We start from the raw sequence: 20,816 nt of genomic DNA on the forward strand, positions 1-20,816 counted from the left end.
TTTTTTTTATTCAACGGCCTCGAAGACTTCGAGAGAAAGAATGACAGATTGAGAAAGGAAAAGAAAGAAAGAGAGAGAGAGAAAGAGAAAGAGAGAGAGAGAGAGAGAAAGAAAGAAAAAGAGAGAGAGAGAAAGAGAGGATGAGCACGTTTTCTAGACGTCGTACTATTGGAACGCTCTGCAAGGAGTGTAAAAGCATCGATCCGCTAAAAAGCACTATAAGGGTGACGTCGTGAGTTCAGGATGTTCCCCATTTTCTTCTCCTCTTGGTTTTTGCTTTCGATCGCGGACATATAATATATCTCGAGCAGGCCCGCTCGAAAACTTACGTTACTTGATTTTCAACTTGTCTCAAGTAAATTAATTCATATTTAATAACTGACTTACATTTACAAGTCACCAAGTTGTGCAGAATGAATGAATTTCTATTTGGCAGCCAGAAATAATTTCGTTTACTTTTCAGAGTGAAATTACAGAATAAAAAAATCATTCAAAATTTACGAATTACTACGAGCAGTCGTTCGAAATTACTTTAGGAACACATAGAACGACATAGCAATCTGTTCGATTGATTAAATACGTTCGGTTTCTCACTGACTGGCTGCGACTCGTTGATAACAGATGTTAGGAAGCTTTTCAGGAGATTTTCACGCTATTGCTGATCTCACTTGTTCCAGCGGACAAGCATCAATCGATTCTGTTGTGGCAACGTGGCGAACACGGGGAACATCCGACACCCATGTGCAGAGGAATCGGAGTATCCTAGCTCTATCCTAATTGTACTCGGTTCTCATGACCACTGTAGCATCTCATATCCGCGAATAACCTACGTCTCATAACCGTGACTCACATACATACACACATCGCGATCGTACCGTAACGTTTCGACCGCTACCGGCGCCCACGTTTGGCAATGCTCGCGACGAGTGTGTACAAATACTTATTATGCAGATATGCGTAACTCGAAACGTTCACCCTAGCCGCTAAAGAGAGACAGAGAAAGAGAAAGAAAGAAAGAAAGAGAGAGAGAGAGAGATAGAGAGAAAGAACACGGCTCGCTACGAACGTTTGCTTCTTTTTTTTTCTCATCAGTATCACAGAACGTGTTTTTCTCAAAAGAAATAGAAAGAGACAGAACAGAGAGATAGAAGGAGAAGAAGTAGAAGAAGAAGAAGAAGAAGTTAAGGCAAAGAAATAGAAAGAAAGTAAGAAAGAAAGAGAAAGAAAGAAAAAAGAGAGACAGACAGGCTGGGCCACACTTACGTGAAAGAAAATAGCGCGGAAATGAGGATAAAATGCAGCACAGTTCATGTGAAAAGAAAAACAGTTATCAGAGGTTATAGTTCAGCTGCACGGGCGAGCCGCCGCTGGATAACGCTTGTGGATGCATGTGTATCTTATCTTTGGTTAAATTTCGCTTAGATTTTACAATGACGCGTACTTTACTACTTCGCTGTGTCGCTCTAGCCGGAAACGTTCGATGAATTTTTCGTGTTTTTTTTTTTTTCTTTTTTTCTGTTTTCGTTGTTCTCCAGTGAGAACGTTCGCTGTTTTCCAAGCGACGCGCAAGATGCGAGTTCGCGCTCGTTTTAACGCCAATATGGCGCGACCTTGACTAACAACGAGAGCCGGATCCTCTGGCTAATGCCATCTTCATTGTGTCGACGCTCTCATTTTTTTAAAAAAATTCGTCACTCGAACTTCTAACACTTTTCGTTTTTCTTTTACCTTTCTGCTACTTTTTTCTCTGTCGAGATCGAAATGTCGTTCCGCTTGAAATTAGTTTCTTTATGCGACGCAGCTCGTTTGCGCGATCAGATGTTTGACTATTCCTTGGGCTGATGGCAATACGAAGGTGTTTCCGTTTCTTGGTTTCTTCGTCAGAAGATCGTGAAGGCAATAGCAAAACTGTATTTTTGCTTTTTTTTTCTTTGATGAGAAATTTAATCTGAATGACGAATCTCCCGGAGGATCTATCTCGTTTCAATGAAATTTTAAAAGTTTCGTACTTTCATTAACCCAAGAAACATCGAGGCTTGTGCAGATTGAGTCTCAACGTATGGAAAACGTTCGATCACGTCGGAGAACGAATCACGTTTATTCCGAAAATTTCCTCTCGAAATGTTGAATGGAGAACCAACTGACGAAAAGAGGAACTAGGCGAGAGAAATATAGATGTAACATTGGGAGCAGAAGGGTTTCCAGTTTACTGGATCGGCGAAACGTGCCGGGTATCTCTCGTTGAAATTTAAAATTCAAGAGGTTTCAAAATATCTTCAAATTTAATCAAAATTCTCGATCGAGGAAACGTAGGTTTTTAAAAACTTTCCAATCTAATTCCGAATTATGGTCAGATCGAACGGATCTGCAAATAAAACCGCGAGAATGTGACTCTGCTCCCAACGCTGCCTCTTCATTCCAAACTTAATTTAGCTTGACCCCCTCGCAGTTCTCGAACTTTTTCGTAAACTTCAATTCAGTCTCACCGTTTGTTTGTCAAATTTCTTGGAAAGTATCGCCCGTGTGCCCGTCGTGAACTTCGACAATCTCCCCGAACAAGTTGAGAGACAATCTGCACGTTTAAAACAGACCGAGTAGCGTTATCGTTACTCGTCACGACCTTCGACGAAACGTCGTGGCTCTTCTATCGTTCTCACGCGATCGTGCAATCAATGGACGAGGAAGGAACCTCCGGCGTTTCACGAGACTCGGATGAAATCGACACGGTCGTATTCTATCGCGTATTCCGAGCCATCTCACGAACGTCCACGCGAAGATTGACTATCAAGCTCCCTCTAACGATCTTCGTCCGCGGATATTAAAATTCCCGACTGGATGGAGAGGCGTCTCTTTTAATTTCAATTTCACCTCCTCGTCCACACCCGACGTTTTCAGAGACCTCGGCGCGTCGAACGGAGATCCAGATATTCAAGGATCGTCGTCCCGCTGGATTTTCCGTCTCGATCGCGATACAAATCGACATGTCCTGTCTCGACAATCGCTTCTACGACTGTCCATTGCCGCGAGAAACGTTCGACTGTCGAATTTCATCATTCAGATTCGTGAATCTTCGATGAGTCACTTTCACTGATCGTCGCGTTTCGATTTTCAACATTAAATTTGCCTCGTTTCCGAGTTCGTTCTGAAGCAAGCTTTCTGTTCTAGAAATTAAATGTCGAACGAGGAAATGTTTGAAACGTTCTCAGTTTTCGGAAAATTTCCGCGAAATCGATCGTTTCACACGCGCGAGGAATGAAATGAATTGCTGTCGGCCGCAGTGGACAGCGATAACAGTGGGCTCGACGAGTAAGTAAAGTAGGCAACGCGAGAGATGACGATGATGCCTGAAAGGAGAGTGGTTAAAGGACAAATTCTTACCAGCTCCTCGTCGTTGAGCGTGGCTCTGGGCACCGCCGACGTTAGACCCGCCGCGTTCCTCTTGGTCGCCGCCATTGTCTGAGAAAAGATAGATACATTAATGCACATCTGACACGTGAACAGTTGCCACCGGTTGCTTTCTCTAGTTGTGTGTAGACAAAGAGTAAAAAAGAACAGGAAGAGAATAACTGAACGGTGAAATGTGGAGATGACGATGAGAAGAGAACGAAGAAAAGAAAAGAAAGGAAAAGAATTAATTGATTGCGAAGTTACTGAAACAGGAAAGGAAACGAAAGTAAGTCGCGGTAGAAATGCGACGCGTCGATATTTGAAAAAAAAAAAATAAATAAAAAAAGTGTGGAACATAAATAACGCGCGTTGAGAAAAGCCGGGTGTTATGAAACTGCGATTTCGAGCAACAAAAACGATTTATGGAGAATGTACCATGCCAAATATATTTGAGATATATTTGCGTTGTTATTTACAAAATGTTATTTACAGTCACGAGACGATGGTGTTTTATTTACATTGGCTCGCACGGAAAGCCTTGTGCCCCGAGCATTTTATCATGATCAGAGAACGAGCTTCTTGATCCTTAATCTACACATGATATTCCGGTAAGGTCTCTTGGAGAGTTAACGAAACCGGTATGAAAAGATATTTCGGGCGTATAAATCTTTGATAACGACTGGTATTTAATAAACAATAAATATTTAAGCAAATACTCGGAAATGAAGTTTAACAATACTTCGTATTTGCGAGGCGCTATGTAATATCTGCAATACAGGATCGAGTAGCTCTCTGTTTTGCAATTGTAATTGAAAAAAAAGAAAAAAACGAATCGAAAAGTGAAGAAAAACACGTATTATCGTTCGTATAAAGACACAGAGAGAAGAGTTAGCAAAGGAAGAAATCTGTGATTGAACAACAGAACCGAAATAAACGAAACGAGAGAAAATGGATGAGACGCAGATGAAATGAAAAAAAAAAAGGAAAGAAAACAAATGACAAACGAAGAAAGAAGATGGCGAGAGTGAAAAGAAACAGGACGATATATATATAAATGATAAACGTCATCAGGATGAGAGTGAAAGGCTGAGCGAGATAGAGTTGGTGAATCTCTACGGAGAGAGATCTCTAATCCAATTAGTTTGTAACGCCTGGTAGGTGTGGCGCGCGGTAGGATTTGCGGCTGCCGCTAGATTTCAATTAAGATGTTATGCACGGGGCCCCGTGCTCGTTGCATGCGCTACTGTCTTGTCTCACAGTGGACAGACGACTAATTCCGAGCTGGCTAATTTCGCGCATCACCAACGCTCGGCTCTGTCGGACGTACTCTATCGGCTTTTCTACTCTCTCGAAAGCGGTGTACTATGTGGCGTGTATACAGGTATGTATATTTACAAGCGTTCACGAGCACGGGGCACCGTGGCCTCCTCTATCTTTTCACCTTTCTTCGTCCGCGTATGCACTCTCCAATTGCACGAATTCGACGAGAACTGTACATATACATATACATATACATACATATATATATATATACATATATATATATACGCACGATCGCCACAATCCTGTCATCATACGCACGTATGATACACGCTTGCTTTATAGCTAGCATGTTTGCCTGAAGATTCGTCGTACTGGACACACGTTTTCTTCCGTGAGTAATACCTTTGCTGTCCCTTTCTCGCCTTTTCGGAATCGAAAGACACGTCGTTTGGAGAAAAAAAAAAGAAAAAAGAGAGAGAGAGAGAGAGAGAGAGAGAAAATCAAAGAGAAAGGAAGAGCAGGAAGAACGACTCGTAGGTGAGGTCAGTCTCGTGTTCGTAGACGTGTCCGCGATTGACTTGGTCTTCGAAATCTAGAGTCGTTCGTCTGGTAATTACAGCTGTACAAACGTGTCGTACTTTGCAGTATCGAACTAACTATGGTATCTGGACTACTCGTTCATGCGGCTCGTCGTGACGAAGAACATTCTCACGCGTGCGGGTACATCCAGAAGATTAAGAAACACCGAGTAATATCAGTCGGATCGTGCGTCTGGAACGCTTCTCGAAAGATTCAATCCCCTTCTCCTTTGGTCTTACAATTAGCATATCGATCGACGATGCTGGATCGAAAAATGAAAAGAAAGGAGAGAGAGGGAGAAGATTCATCTTTGCAACTTTACGAAACTGAATCTTTTGAGCGCGATCACAGTCGACGATCTACGGTCTACGTGAATGCAACGGCCAGCAGAGCTGATTGAAATACGAAGGCGACAATCAAAGTACGGAGGCAAAAAAGTGGCGGCGAGCGAATAAAAAGTGGTGGCGAGCAACGTTCTCCCTGTGGGGTGGCGGACGGTCCCTTTCGTTAATCACCCATATATCTCGCGATCCGTACAGCGGCAAGATGGCCGAGCGAATGCCGTTCCCGGATAATTATGTCGCGACACGCGAGACCAGTCCGCGAGCGTGTAACGTTACTTTCGTTCCCTGGTCGGTGGCGAGTTACGCAGCAATTAAGTCGATTATATCGCGTCGGAAGGGTGGCGATGGCGCATCGAAAACGTTGCTCGCGCGGAAAAACAAACAGCCCCCGTGGAATCACAGGGATCGAGAGAAAGAGAGAGAGAGAGAGAGAGAGAGAGAGAGAGAGAGAGAGAAACTGAACAGGCGCGTGTAGATTCGAGGCGTGTGCGCGAGCGGAAGAGAGAAAGTTGAAAGCAGCGAGAGTGGAAAGGAGTGCGAAGAGAAAACGGTAGAAAAGAGAGAGTGAAATAGAGAGACAGATAATAGATAGATAGATAGATAGATAGAGAGAGAGAGAGAGAGAGAGAGAGAGAGAAAGAAGTGTAATATTTATGCATACAAGCTGAAGCATGCGCTACGTACAGTGAAAACAAGCTTTTTTATTTAAACTTCGTTAAGGAGGCATTTAATTAGTACCTTCAAGACCTGGAGGTAGAGTTTTTGAGATTTTTTGAGAGGTTTTTTTCAGTGAGTGGTTTTGTTTTTTTCAGGTGTTCAGGTGGATACAACAACGGGCGCCACAGAGAACAAACAAAGAAAAATGGCATTATATGCCGGTTAGTACGTGTATCAGTTGCATTTTTTTTTTGGTTTGTTTCTTTTTCTTTTTCTCTTTTTTTTTCTTTTTTTTTTTTAATCTTTTTCTCTTCTAATGCCTCGTACATTATGGACAACAAACACATTTAGAGATCAGAGACACGGGAGGCATGAAACGTACAATCGGCGCGTCGATCTTTCAACGAGACGGTTAATAGTCTTTCAAAATTTACACGAGCATACACGAGCGATTCACGCTTGTCTGATCATCGTTGAAGCATCTGTTGAAGCATCTGAAACGTCAAGCTTCACGTTGCGAACGTGACTCAATTGAAAATGCCGTCTGTTACCGCGATAGTATTCCTTCTCGTTGAATACACGAGTACCTAAAATTGCTGGATCCGAGCGGCACGATTGCATCCTCCTCTGTCATCACGGTCCACGTAATTCTCCCACGAATGTATTCGGAATCGCGATTGCTCAAGGAACAACGCGAACGTCAAACTATGCGAAACTGGCGAAACAAGCAAAGTCCACGGGATCCAGCAACTTCTCCAGGTTACTCCGATCGATTCGCCTAGGGCTCTCGTTTCCGGTTCGACCCTACGATGCGATGGGACAATGCACTTCCTGGACACACGTGGGTTTCCAAGGACCAAGGTCACGGCACACAACAACCAAGAAGAAAAAAATTGTCGACATCGAACATCCATAGGGGGAAAGGGGGGAGGCTCAGACAGACAGACAGGTCGCGACTTCTAAAGGGGGTTGGTGGGTGGTGGGGGGAGAGAGTCCGAGAGAGAGAGCCGATTCGAGGAGTCGAGTCGTTCTCGCGTGATCGCCTTCGAAAGACGTCGTTTCGCGGAGGTTGTTCGCCTGTACTCCTCGAATCCTGCTCGTCGTGGGGTTTTGTACGTAATTTCACAGAAGTCCGTCCGTATCGATTGCACTAGACTTCACACAGAACACATACGCGACGACGGCGACGACGACGACGACGACGACGACGACGATGGGTCGAGCGAAAATCGATGCTCTTCATTAGCGGGACTTTGTTCGACGCTGTGAGAAAATTGAATATCGGCAAGTCACGGGAATCGCAGCTGCTGGGATCTTTTCTTTTTTTTTTTTTTTCCCCTCAAGTGTCGGCGTGGTGTTTTGACACGATCCGAATGTATGTACGTACGTGCTTCGTATATTAACGACAAGTACCAAAGTTTTGAGATTAAAACGCTGAAAGTTGGACGAACGACGGTTCCCCCGAATTATTATCTAGAGATAATCGAAGCGCAGCCGAGACCTTCCCCCTCTGACTCTGAGGTTTCACTCGAGCTGAATTGTTTTGTAACACGGAACGTGGTTGAATTAGCGCTGTGCACGCTTCACGTTTCTTACAGTTTTGTTCTTTCTTCAGGTAAAATAAAGAGAAATAGTTGAGATCTTCTTTCGATTAAGTCGATAGTTTATTTCGACTAAAATCTCGTGACTTTAAGTTTCATCTAAGTGATACTTGTGGGGAAGCGAGGGGTGACTCAAATAAACAGAGATGCAGGGTGTGATTATCTAACAATATCCAGATATCCATAAGTAATGCCGTTTTCTGATACTGTACAAAATTTTATTTTATTTAAGAGTTAATACAATTTGAACCTATAATATAATTTAACAATAAGCAAATATAATTTAACAATAAGCTAAATGTCAATATATTTAACTAGAATATAGGTTATGTTATAATACGTTAAATTATTGTCACTAGATGGTTTATTAAATTTGAAGAAAACGACATTACTTATGGGTACTCTTAATACAAAGGGATTCGAGTAATATCAAATCACTTTTAATTTAATCTATTATTATTCTTACTATGATATTTCTCCTCTTTGTTCAATAGATTTGCATTTCTAGGTATCGTGTAATTGTAAAATTCTCTAAAAAAGCGGCAGATTTTATCCGAGTTCCTCACGAACGCTAAACTTTCCTCTCATTTTTTTTTTTTTGTAAGGTAGGTATATGGGTTAAATATTGATATTGTACGTGACGTAGTAAGAATCTGAGGCACGCAGTCGCACGGTTCGCATAATCAATTATAAATGGTGCAAGGATAACTTTTATCTCAAAGACATCTTTTTTTAGAGGCCTTAAGACTCGATATATTATCGGCGTCTTATAATGCTTGAGAAGAAATTTCCAAGATACTTCCAGTAAACATCTTACAACTTACATATTCTCTTAAGGATAAAAAATTCCAAAACAGCTCTCGATCTTTTTTTTTATTATTTTTGTTTTAAATATGTGTTTAAGTGAAATTACGAAGGCTGCCCTCGTGTTTTCCATCAGCCACTTCCGCGATCGTATCATTCTGATTACACGGCTCCGTGAGCGTAGACTATATACGCAGAAGTTCGTAATTTCCAAGTTTCAATAAGTTATTAATTCCGGGAACGGGCATTTTGATCGCCATTAAAGGTTTCACTTGTCCCGAGATAACGCGGAGAAATGCTACGCTTGAGATATTTACACCCTTGAGCCATGCAATTACCCCTCTCGTCTCGGATCCTTTCGCTATTACGAACAATAGACGGCCTTAAACGTGCCCTTTCGAGTGTCTGAACTTGAACAAAACACGTAATAAATCTCGCCCACTCGCGAAATTCGGTGAATTTCAATATTTCTTCGAGAGATCTGCGAATATCCAAGCTTTCATCCGTTTCGTTGCAACAATCTGAACGATGACAATAGTAAATAATCTGAATAATGATAATATCAATCTGAATAATCAATGAACGTCATGTTGGAATGTATAGTAATTAAAAAAATGTACCATCGAAAATATGGGTGACAATTTTTGTTGGTTTCTCAGCAAAATTACTCAATACACCACGAGTAGGATGTTAATTCAATGTTATTTTTCTAGTGATTGTATGAAATAATATTTTTAATACTGCTTCATGTAGCTTCGTCAATTTTTCATTGAACGCCATTATTACTACTGTTATTTCACATAATATCACGATCGAAAAATTTCATCAAACCTTTGATATGTTCAATGCGACATGGTATTCGATAATGAACATTTCTTCCAATTCTATTTTCTTGTACTCAACTTGCACTTCAGAACGATTATTACCCACTGACTGTCATTTAATCGATTGATATTTAACATTTAATCGCGTTGAAATGATCATTTAATAAAAAGGTAACGATGTCAATGTATGTTAACCACGTGTCATACGTCGAGAATTTTTTGTTTCCAAAATTGTATATATTCTCTCAGTTTTAAGTATATTCAAGTTAAAACAAAGCAGGCGAAACAAATAATAAATTTATTACTTCTCAATAATTTCTATCTAGTGTTCGAGTTCGAAATTTGTAATATTTTAATATTGTAATATTTTCTCAGTTTTGAGTATATTTAAGTAAAACAAAATAGACAAACAAAACAAATAACAAATTTATTAATTCTCAATAATTTCTATCCAGCGATATCATGCCGGCGAGTTCGGAAAGAAAGCGACGAATTATTCCGCACGGACATTTGGTCACTCGTTATGGTCCGCAATCAGTTGCCAGCGCAACGTGGTTAATACGTAACGTATTAACAGCGGGGGCTGATTTCAAATGCCAGCGATGAAACAATGTTGCAACGAAACGCGGCAAGCGGAGTTCGGAGTTACAGGAAGTCGAATCTGACCGAGTTAAAACGCGCCGTGCAATTTTCCAGAGAGCCGCGTAGGTATTACGAGAAAACGTAAATAACGTTGTAACGAGTTCCTCTTTTTTCCCCCCACCTTTCTCTTTCATTTTATTTTTAATTCGCAACAGGATTTTCCGAGCGTCCGTTTAAAGTCGTCGCCCGGCGAACACGCAAGGGCGAGTGACGCAAAAGCGAGCCCCTGGCGTTTCAAAGCGCGTTCTCTCGAGCACGCATAATTGCCGTTTACATACCGGAGCCGCGTGTCAGATACAGAATTTTCGTTCGAGCTTTCCACGCTAGCTTTCGTTGCAATTAACCAGGGTTTTTTTTTCCCTTTCTTTCTCTTTCGAGGCCATCGCGTCGAGAAATTTCTATTTCCCATTGTGTCGGTGTCGTATGAAAGAATCGTGCAAGTAAAAAATGGAGCGAGACTCGAACGCGTCGAAAGCTTTTGCGAAACTTTTCAATATAGAAATAACCGAAGGCCTTTCGCCTGCGTTTTCTTTATGTTTCGATGATCTCTATTTTCCGCGACGAAACAAGACGCGTGTATTTCTGTTGCCAAAATTCGCGGCTCTGAGGTAGTTCTGCACAGAAAGTTCAAAGTTCGTCTCTTCTAAAGAAAAAAAAAAAAAAAATGAGAATTTTCCATCGCGTTATTTTATGGGTATACAAAATGAAACTAACTGGTACATTTGATTTCTGAGGTTCGGAATGCTTTGTGTCAGATTAATTTAAAAGCCCCCTTTGTCGGAGCATTCGCTATTCCCACTCGCCCCCTAAATTTTTTTCATCGAATTTTATGTGGCTTTCTCAATTTGTGAAATTGGTCCGCGTGCAAGAGATAAAAATTGCACGCGCTTTTCAATTGAACGCATTGATTGAAAACGTTCACGGCGTTCCTTTAATGGAATAATTGAAGAGGGAGATTCCAAGCGAAAGGAAGAAGGAAAAAAAATTACTCCTTTGTCAGTGGAGAAAGAACCTTTTTTCTCGCCCTTTTTCGCGGAGCTCCGTCGTTGAAAAATATAGAGCAAACGTTTGACCCTCGAAAGTATTTACCACTGACAGCGGTATCTTTTCATTGGGAAAAGCCGTCTAAATTGCGTGCCTCCGAATTTTCTCGGCCATTCGAGCCTCTGCCGCGTTTGTTACCCGCGTTTCTGCAATGCGGATCAAATTGAATTAAATGGTGCGCAGGATGGAACGTAATTTGCGGTACGATTGGAAGGAAACACGGTGTCTCGCGCAATATGAAATTTCAATTTTGAAATTCAATGCTGAAGATTGATTGAACGCGGATTGATGATCTTTAAGGGTTATATGTCGTTACGTTTGTTGAAATTCCTATACAGTATTGTTAAAACTGCCGTATCTGTCTAAATCATACTGCAGTATACGTATTCTTTAGCTGCGTGGAATATTAATATCGACAAATAATGATTCATTTATTTATCGTACAGTAGAAATATATTTCAAATAATATGTAATAACAAGTAATTGAACTCTATTCTTTCAACTTCTTCTCAACACATACACTATTATCCATTTACTATTAACTGATATTACGTTTCGAAAATTTTATTTTCTAAGAAAATGTTTATGTAGTGTGCATATTTCTTACCTGCGTAGCAATACGCATTCTCCCTTATTTAAAATTACGTAGATTACCGTCTAACCTAAATTCAATTCAAAAGCTCCGTATCTTTAAAAACCGCGCTTTTACTCTCGTACTAAAAACACAGCTGTAGCGCGAAACAATACCTAAGAGGTAATCCATTCAATTTTCTCAAACGCCTCTGTTTGGAATTTTCGCTCGACCCACTGACGATGAGGACGCTGGGTTAAACAAAGGAGGGCGGTATTTAATAAACGAACGGCGAATTTTTGCGACACGCGAGTACTTGCAGTCGCAAATTTTCACACGGCCGGCTCTTAATATTGCAGCGCCTGGAAACTGTGCACGCGACGACTCGACTGCGAAATGGCGACGCAAAGCGCGAAGAAGGTCGATGAAAACGAAAGCTACGCCTCACGTGGAATTTCGTATAAGCGTCGGACGCACGCACGACAGATTTATATTGATACGACGGAGAAGCAATGTTCCAAATGTTATCAATAATGGATAAAGATCACATTTTTCACAATCTCGAAACAATTAAAAGATCGTTTACAGTGTTTCAACTTCAACTACCTCGTTCATTTTCCGTATCTTTATTTATGCTATGTCTGTTTTAATTGTTTCTAATTAGCGTCTAAAGTCAATTTTCATTACAATATTTCATGCGTGAAATCGCATGTGAAGTGTATCGATTTATCAAATTTATACAAATTCATCTCTTTCATTATCCTACATCTCTCTTCAAGTGATTTCAAAATAATTCAAAGATCGTTTTCACCTCAATTACAATATTCGTTTCTCGAATTTTTGATTGCAATATGACATATTAATCACACAGTGATTTATCAATTTATAAAATTTATACGAATTCATGTCTCTTACTTCATTGATAAAATATTCACTTATGTCGATACAACAGACTGTTGCCTTCTTCCACGCGTGATTTTTAAATTCGTGTCAAAGGAAACAGCAGCGTATTAAGAAACGAAAAATTAAAAATTATTCATCCGGAGATTCCTCGAACTAAAGAGACTACACTTCATAGAATTATTATACTCGTACAAGGAAAGAGAGACTCAGAGTGATAAGAAATTATTTTTCCAAACACTTGAAATTTTTCTGAAATATTTCTTGCACGTAGCGTGTGAAGTTGGAACATGTTTTCGCACGCATCGTTGAAAACTCTCTGACGCGCTCAGTGTCGGACGTTTTAACGATCGTCGACGATTTAACGTCGGGGAAGCTGCTCGAGTTGCAACGACGAGATGACAATCTCGAAGAAACGCGGTCGTACGCGCGATCCGGATTTATCGCGTTGTAAAAGCACGCGGACTTCTCGGTGGAAACATGGTCGCGCCAATGTGAACGCCTCGCTCCGAATAATGGCGGCGTTTCGGGAAACAGATGAGCCGAGACGGGAGATGTTCTCGCGCGGAGTAAGTTCCTCGGTCGCTTTAAATGGCGGTCGTTTATCGCGTTCTTTTAAACTGCGCGTTCGAACGTTGTGGACGTGTCGGACTGACGCGTTAAACGAAGCAATCCAACAAAATAAACGTACCGCGCGGTTTTTGCACCGTTGACTTTGAGAGAACGTGCCTTCGTAAAAGTTCGATCTCTCTCACGAGATATTCGACGCGAACGTGGAAGCATAAAAATATAATAGGGTCAGAGAGATGACGTGGTTAGGTACGAAAGGAGCATTGTTTGATAAATCTCCACAAGTTCGAAGTGAAGTTGGAAGTTTATCGAGACACGACCACGGCGTAATCTTGGAAACGAACTTGACATATCACCGAGATTTATCTTATCAAGCGCTTCAAAACGCTTTCAATAAGTGATTTATACAAGGAGAGAACACTGTGGACAGTTATAGAGAAAATACTTCGGAAACACTTCGATTTTCTTCATGTTCGATTAAGAACATTGAATCTCGCGGAGATTTCGTGTTCTTCAAAATCAACGGTTCGTAACGACCGATGGGAGGTCGATCGTAATAAATTAACTGCTGTTATTTCGATTTGGAAGACGATTTACTCCTCGTCGTTTCTGTTAAGCAACAGGTCAAGGGGGACACGTGACATTTGCGTCGCCACATCGCAGCGAATCGTCCGACGTACGTTCTCAGAGAAAGACACTAACTTAACGATCCGGATCTTCGGTAGAAAGTTTGATAACGTCGAACGAACATACTCTGCAAAGCACTAGAAACGGAGTATACAAACAGCTGGCGGTTGACAGACGATTCGCGATAAATCTTCTTTATCTCGAATTATTCCCCCGAGAGGTGAAATCGGTCGAAAACACTCGGAGTTCTCCCCATTTCTTTCGAGTATTTGTTACAAGGGTCAATAGGCTCGCAAGCCGACGAGGAACCCTTAAAAGGGTTTCGTTCGATAGCTAAACGCGACCTTCACCCCTTGCGAGTGAAATGGTCGGCAATTTATCGTGAAATCGTCTGTAACGCCCCTCTGGAAAAATCTTGGGTTACCGAAAAAAAACGACGTAACAGCGAAACGCAGTACACGCAATCAGGTTGCACGAGGAGATTGCCGTTCGATACTGGAGTCACCCCCGAGAAGAATGTCACTTCTCTCCAGTCGCATTTACATTGCCAACCGTAAGTACCAGGACCTTGAGATTTTTCGATCAAACTTTCAAGTGAAATTGCTCATTTTATTTCATTATAAACCTGTCTTAGGTCATTTCATAAATGATTTCGTGCCTTTTACGAATATATAAACATTTATCGTACTATCTGCTTACTTTTAAAAGTAATGCTCGTCATTATTAAATGCCTCTCGCAAGTGATTAACATTTCAATCCACGACGGTTAAGTTTAGATCAACATGAACGAGAATCTGTCAATTGAAGATGATAATAAGTCTCACTGAGTTTAAAAGGCAGAGTGAATGAGCGTCCCAATATTTATGGCCAGCAATGTATACCGGTTCCTAAAGTATTGAAACACTTTTCTGCTGTATCGTTTTGTAAGCGAATGACTCTCGAGGGCGACACGAACGGCACAACAGTTATCGATCTCGCGGACAGAACAGCCTCACGTGTTCGACGTCGTCGTCTTGCGAGGATCGAGCACGAACAGGAACGGAGTTGAAAGGATCTCCCCCGTTTTCAACGGGACACAACGTGAGATGCAACAGGAATTATTGATGGGGACCAAGACTCCGTAAGGGAGCGGAACTCACATTTCGGATACAAGGTCGAGGTTGGAGAGAAGAAATTTGCATAATGGAAGTTTTCCCTTTCTGCCTCCATTTGTCAGGATGTATATAGTGGATATTTTTAGAGAGAGAGAGAAGGTTCACAGCACATTTTCACCGGGGTTAAGAAGCATTGGTCACGAAAAGCCTTGGTCGGTGTGTCTATCGTGGTCGTCGATTTACGAACTTCTTAATTATAGTGATCGTTGAATAATTTACTGCCAAATCTGGATATAATGACGACAATTAGGGCACTAAAGCTGACGTTGGTAGAACGAAGAAGTGTTTTCATCGAAGGGTTGACTTTCATTTGAAAATTTATCAAGGTGGTAATTTTTGGGGGAAATTCTTATCATTGAAAGCATGATAAGAGAAAGTAGATGAACAATTATCATTATATTAGTATTTAAATTAAAATTAGTTCTGAATTAAAATCGTGGCTAAGGTTCGGAGCAAAAGAGATGAGCAGATAATTGTGGGTTAATTAATTTGTCTCGAGATAATGAACTTGGTAATGCGAAAGAATATTCCTTGACTGTATTATCCCGACGTGCCCGGTTTGGATTCGATTTGAATTTTAAAGTTATAATATCTTTTTTGAATTATTCAAATTTGATGAAAAATTATCAGTTTAAAATTAAATTTCCTATTGCAAGTTTTATTCGTTGCATTTAATAAAACGTCTAATAATGAATTCCATCCAATTAACCAATGTTCAAACTGTTGATACGAGTTGATACTTGAGCAGTAAAATACCACAAAAACGAGGCACGAATTCTTGTCCCAATTTTCCCGAAGTTCGCGACAAAACGATAAGGGCCAAGTTTTTAATAGGAAAACTTTATTGCACGAGTCGAATGTCGTCGAATTGCCAGGGTTAGTTGTGGTTGAGCTTCGATCATTCTAGTCCAACGATACGATTGAATAATCGTACAAGCAACGAAATAATTTCGTGACTCGCAAAGAGGCACGAATCATCTGCGACGACCACGATCAGGAGTGACCGACAACATTGACGACGACGTCGACGAGGACAAAGAACGAATAGACGACGACGACGACGACGAACCAACAAAATGTCGTCGTCGATTCTTTATTTTCGTGAGTATAGACGATTCGGACAACGCGAATATACGTCCGCGTCTCGTACATGTGTACGTATCCATATATGCATAAACGGTAGGACGCAGGATTGTTCAGCCAAGATAAATGGACAATTGATTACGTACCAGCTCGGAGACCAATGGCACCGATTTTCGGCGCGGCCGAATATCCGGCATGCTGTCGATGTTGCTGTAGAAAGGATTGTCTCCCGGATGCCTGGAAGAAGAATAATTGGAAAATGTTAGATTCCATGAAAAGACTACCGTCAAAAATTTGGGATCGGTGGATATTTCCTTAGAACCGATTCTGACGAAATTCCGTGCATAATTCAGAAGCGATCTCAAATTTTCGACTGGTAATGTTTTATGTAACTGTTCGTCTAATTTTATATGATTTTAATTGAATTTAAGTATGGAAAATTATTGAAAAATTTTCTATCAAAATTTTCTGATTTCAAGATGTCAGTTATCACGATTATTCCGGTTTCCTATGAAAATTACGCTTCCAAGCGTAATTACGTAATTAAACCATAAGAAAATCGTTAGAATCTAAGCGTTAGATGAATCGGTGGGTGGCGGAATTTATGGGCACTTCGATCTGGCTGGTTAACTATAGGCAACTATACGATCGCGTGTTAGGAAGTATCTGATTGTAATAAATCTTCGTCGAATTAGGCCCACGGCCAGGATCGATATTAGATTGAAAGTAATCGAACTTTCCGATTAAATTTGGAACTTCGTCTTTGAGGATCACGCGGAGCTGCTTAACCGAACCGAAAGTTTTAAGGAACCTCAACCCATCCGTCTATCTCGTTATCATCGGAGCACACTTTCTGACCTTTTATCGGCGTTAAAACGGAATCGGCGTTGCCTGAAATTAATCGGATATTGTGTCATCAAGATATTTTACAAAACGTGTATCGACACGAGGGAGAAATTAACTAATATGACTTTAATTAAGATTCATCAAATGTAATTAAGAGCACATCAGAGACGAAAAGATTTTGCGTTTGATTATAAACACGAGAATCTGTGTATTGTAGTTTTAGTCGAACGACGACCCAATTCTTTGCAAGTTCGTGCCACAGTTACCGAGATTTTATTATCGTAAATTTGCGGATCAACGTTAGACGGCTCTGTTAACGATTGTGTAATACAATCCATCACTTTTGGATTATTCGCCCCATTATCGACTCTTATTTTTCTCACTTTTCTCTTTTCTATCGAGGCAACATGCAACCCTTTATCGGGGGCAAGCTCCAATTGCAATTAACGTCGAGCCTTTTTCCCAGATAATTATCAGGGCGAATAGTGTTTCAGACTGTCGTCAGAATTTCAAATACGCAAGTTGACGCTGTGTTTATTGTTTCATAAAATTTCACGGAGATCGAGTAGTAACATTCGCTGAGAAATTAACGATGCGATTTAATTGAAAATTTCGACATCTTAGGATTTGCGTGTCTTGAAGTTACATTTCCTTTCAATGTTCGTGAAATTTCGTATCGATTCAGCTGCTACCTTCCTATAAATTTTGCGATTAACGTTTTAATGTTAACGATTAATGTTTCCCTCTCTGTTGAGGACTTCTTGGATTGCCAGCGGACTTCGAACAATCGATAGCCAGCCTTCATTGAAAACAGGAAATCGACTTGCAACAATTTAATTACAGGAAAACAAGTCTTTTTGTACGCGAGTTCGAAGAATCGACCGCTATTACGCGAGTCTCAACGTTTAATCAGCAATTCCACGTCCTCGTAACGCGATCGACTAAACGCTGGACAAAGAGACGATCTACTTTTACGACAACGGAATTATACAAATGGATTGTGGCTTTCAACTTGATGAATTTCATCGTGAATGATACGACCTTTGGAAGATATTATCGCTGCCTTTCTGGAAACTCTGTATATTCACTATTAATTTGTTAAATTCAATTCATTAAATTTACATAAACAAGGCATAATTATGCTCTATGAATATAATATGAATTTCGAGACTCGTTAGAGTTGGATAAATTTACAAATTTATCAGCATTTTGTTGAAATAGATTTTGTTTGAACTGGAAAGCACAAATTGATAGAAAAAGAAACGAATCGTCGGAAGAAAAAGAAATTAGCTGGATAAATTTAGTGGCTCTCGCAGATTACACGGAGAAAGAAAGAGATTATTGATCATTCTCCCGGAAATGCAAGGAGATCGGACAACAATTAAGAAGTACTTTTGGAGTCAACCCTATTCAAGGGTTTGTTACTCATCGAAGATCTTGGTTTTAATGCAAACAGTGTCCAGATTAAAGCTCCATTCCTCCGAGCTTTGATGTTGGTAAAATCTTGCCGCGTTTCGAAACGTTTGCAATTCGTAACAAACCGAAGGAACGATTTCATTAAACAATAAAAGATCATTTTTCCTCGAATAAAATTTTTGTAATCTGTTCTCGCGCAGTGTAACATTAACTCAGAGATGAGTGAAAATTATATTAAAGAAAATTTGGATGAAAAATGGAAAGCAAATCTCAAATAAAAATATCTAAACGTCGTTTGTCAAACGTCATTTATAAAGAAAATTTGAGTGAAAAATGGAGAGAAAATTTCAAATAAAAATATTTAAACGTCATTTATTATTACACGGGGAATCGAAACGAGGTTGAATCATAAATTTTACATTTGAGAGATATAAGGGAAAAACAGGAGCCGAAAAAAAGTAATGAAAAGAAAGTGTGAGTCATTGATTTGCCATTCACAATCTGCCAATTTGCCTCTCGCTGGGCAAAGAAATTGTAATGGAAACACAGGGATGAAGTTCCGAACTTTTTCCGATTCGATGAGAAATGAAACTCGTGTGCAGTTTCGTTTCTCATCTCCAGGGTCCAAATTCTTCGACGACGAATTGTTTTCACGAAATCAAATTCCGTCTATTGAATTTTCCGTCTTACGCGCACGGGACGGAGGGAAAATGATTTTTATCCCTTTTCCACCGATGGCACTGTTATCGCAAAATCTGTTATTGTTCGCTTCTGCACTTTATCATTTCATGCGTTTCATCTCAAACGTGACGAATGGCAACTCGACGTTGCAAGTGGAATTTATTGCGAGGACTTTATTTATTGATATTTCAGTTGAGACATACTCGGGAATTTACGTGTTATCTCCAAAAATTGTTATATCGTGAAATTTGTACAACGAAATATTTTTCTTAGAAAAATATTCTGCAACGCGTATGATCGAGGATAATATTAATATTTTCCTTTTCATTTTATGTGCAAGCTTTCCTGAGCGTCTAAAAAGAAACCACGTTTAAATTCATCGATAACAACCGCGTTAAAAATATTCCGCGCGATAATCATCAAAGCCACGGGAAAATACCGACGCGTGTCGTTCAAGGCGAAATCTTTGCAGGGCGTGTAGAAACAAAGCGAGAATGAAAGAGAGAGAGAGAGAGAGAGAACATGATTACGATGACGTAATTGAACTGGTGATCGATAGATCGACTAGTTTGATGGTACTCACCCGTTGCCTCGTCCACCGGATTCGCCGCCAGGTCCGCTGCCGTTCTAACAAACAAAAAAACAAGTTTATTAAGAAACAAGCCTAGTAACAGTTCGAGAAAACCAAGGGGAGAACGCGCGTTCGCGCGAACGACGGCGCAGGCGTACGAAAAAATATTGTACACAGTCTTTTGGAAACGCGTGGCCACCGAAACGACGCCGGAAAGACAATTTCCACAAAATAAATACAAATTAAGAAGATCCTATTATCGTATCCCCCGACTCCCGGTATTTTCATTTTCTTTTCATTTGATCGTTCGCGAGACGCATGCTCGAAATCTCTTTCCATTTCCGTTTCCCGTGGCCGCGCACGCACAATGCTTTGCCCTGTACACAAATCAGTCTCTTTTCGTCGACTTAAAAGGTAAGAAAAGCTCCGATGAGAAACAGAGATTCGTGCGCTCGATCGGGGACTCGAGAGGAAGAGGGTAGTTAGGTCTCCCTCTTCGATCGCAGCAACCCTCTCGCTCTCCTCGACTCTAGGGACGACTGGATGAAGGTAGAAATTCTCGCTGTTCTCCAACGTCGTCATCCTCTCCTTCCAGCGTAGTGTTACGTTTTTGTCGGTATGTCCTCCCTGTCACGACCACTATCCCGCAGCTGTTGACTCAGATTAAAATCTTCTTTCACCATGGCCGCTTTCCCTCCGTCGCTGTCACCTTGTCCATTTCCACCTCTATTGTTCGCAGACCCGTTCTTCTTCTTTTTCTTTTTTTTTTTTTTTTTTGTCTCTCTCTGCGAACTCGCCTCGACACTCATCGCGGAATCCAACAGTCGCGCGAACCACAGTCGGGGACGAAGCAGTAACTTCCCAGCTTAATCTCTTTCTTCGTTCTCCCGATGACATCCCTTTTTCCGATCGTTAATTCCTCCCTCGTGGGGACGTGGTTCTTCGCTCGATACTCGTTAATCAAAAGTTTTCAGGAGAATATCACGTTCATCGTGCAGGAACGTTGCCGATTTATCGGGCTCTGATAACCTTGCACGTTCGAGGTAAAGGGCGATCGTATCTCTCACAGCTCACGAATAGCGTTCCTTTTGTGGTACAAGACTGAAATTCTGAATCAAAATTATTCATCTTCCGCTTGTACGTTCTATATTCGTTATCATATTTTTGTTCTCGAAAAGGTATCGTTTGCTCGTGTTTCTTAACGCAACTGTTTTTGTTTAATAATTATTCGATCGATAATAGTATCTGAGCG

The 20,816-nt window shown here is 40.7% G+C and overlaps 1 protein-coding gene across 7 annotated transcripts in view; it reads right to left on the bottom strand.

Moving 5' to 3' along the window:
- LOC122535572 overlaps window positions 1–20,816 on the bottom strand; it is a 122,117-nt gene that overhangs the window by 72,798 nt on the left and 28,503 nt on the right. For 4 of the 7 annotated variants that reach the window (XM_043667234.1, XM_043667233.1, XM_043667238.1 and 1 more), the window contains exons 2-5: window positions 19,577–19,620; window positions 16,197–16,287; window positions 6,312–6,320; window positions 3,379–3,456 (exon numbers count right to left, since the gene is read on the bottom strand). In XM_043667234.1, the coding sequence (XP_043523169.1) occupies window positions 3,379–3,456; window positions 6,312–6,320; window positions 16,197–16,287; window positions 19,577–19,620 (222 nt within the window). The remainder of the gene's footprint in view (window positions 1–3,378; window positions 3,457–6,311; window positions 6,321–16,196; window positions 16,288–19,576; window positions 19,621–20,816) is intronic. The other 3 variants (XM_043667237.1, XM_043667236.1, XM_043667235.1) reach the window with 1 other exon arrangement.

Source organism: Frieseomelitta varia, unplaced genomic scaffold, assembly GCF_011392965.1.
Source record: "Frieseomelitta varia isolate USP_RPSP 00005682 unplaced genomic scaffold, Fvar_1.2 scaffold_738, whole genome shotgun sequence".
In the NCBI taxonomy this organism is placed as follows: Eukaryota; Metazoa; Arthropoda; class Insecta; order Hymenoptera; family Apidae; genus Frieseomelitta; species Frieseomelitta varia.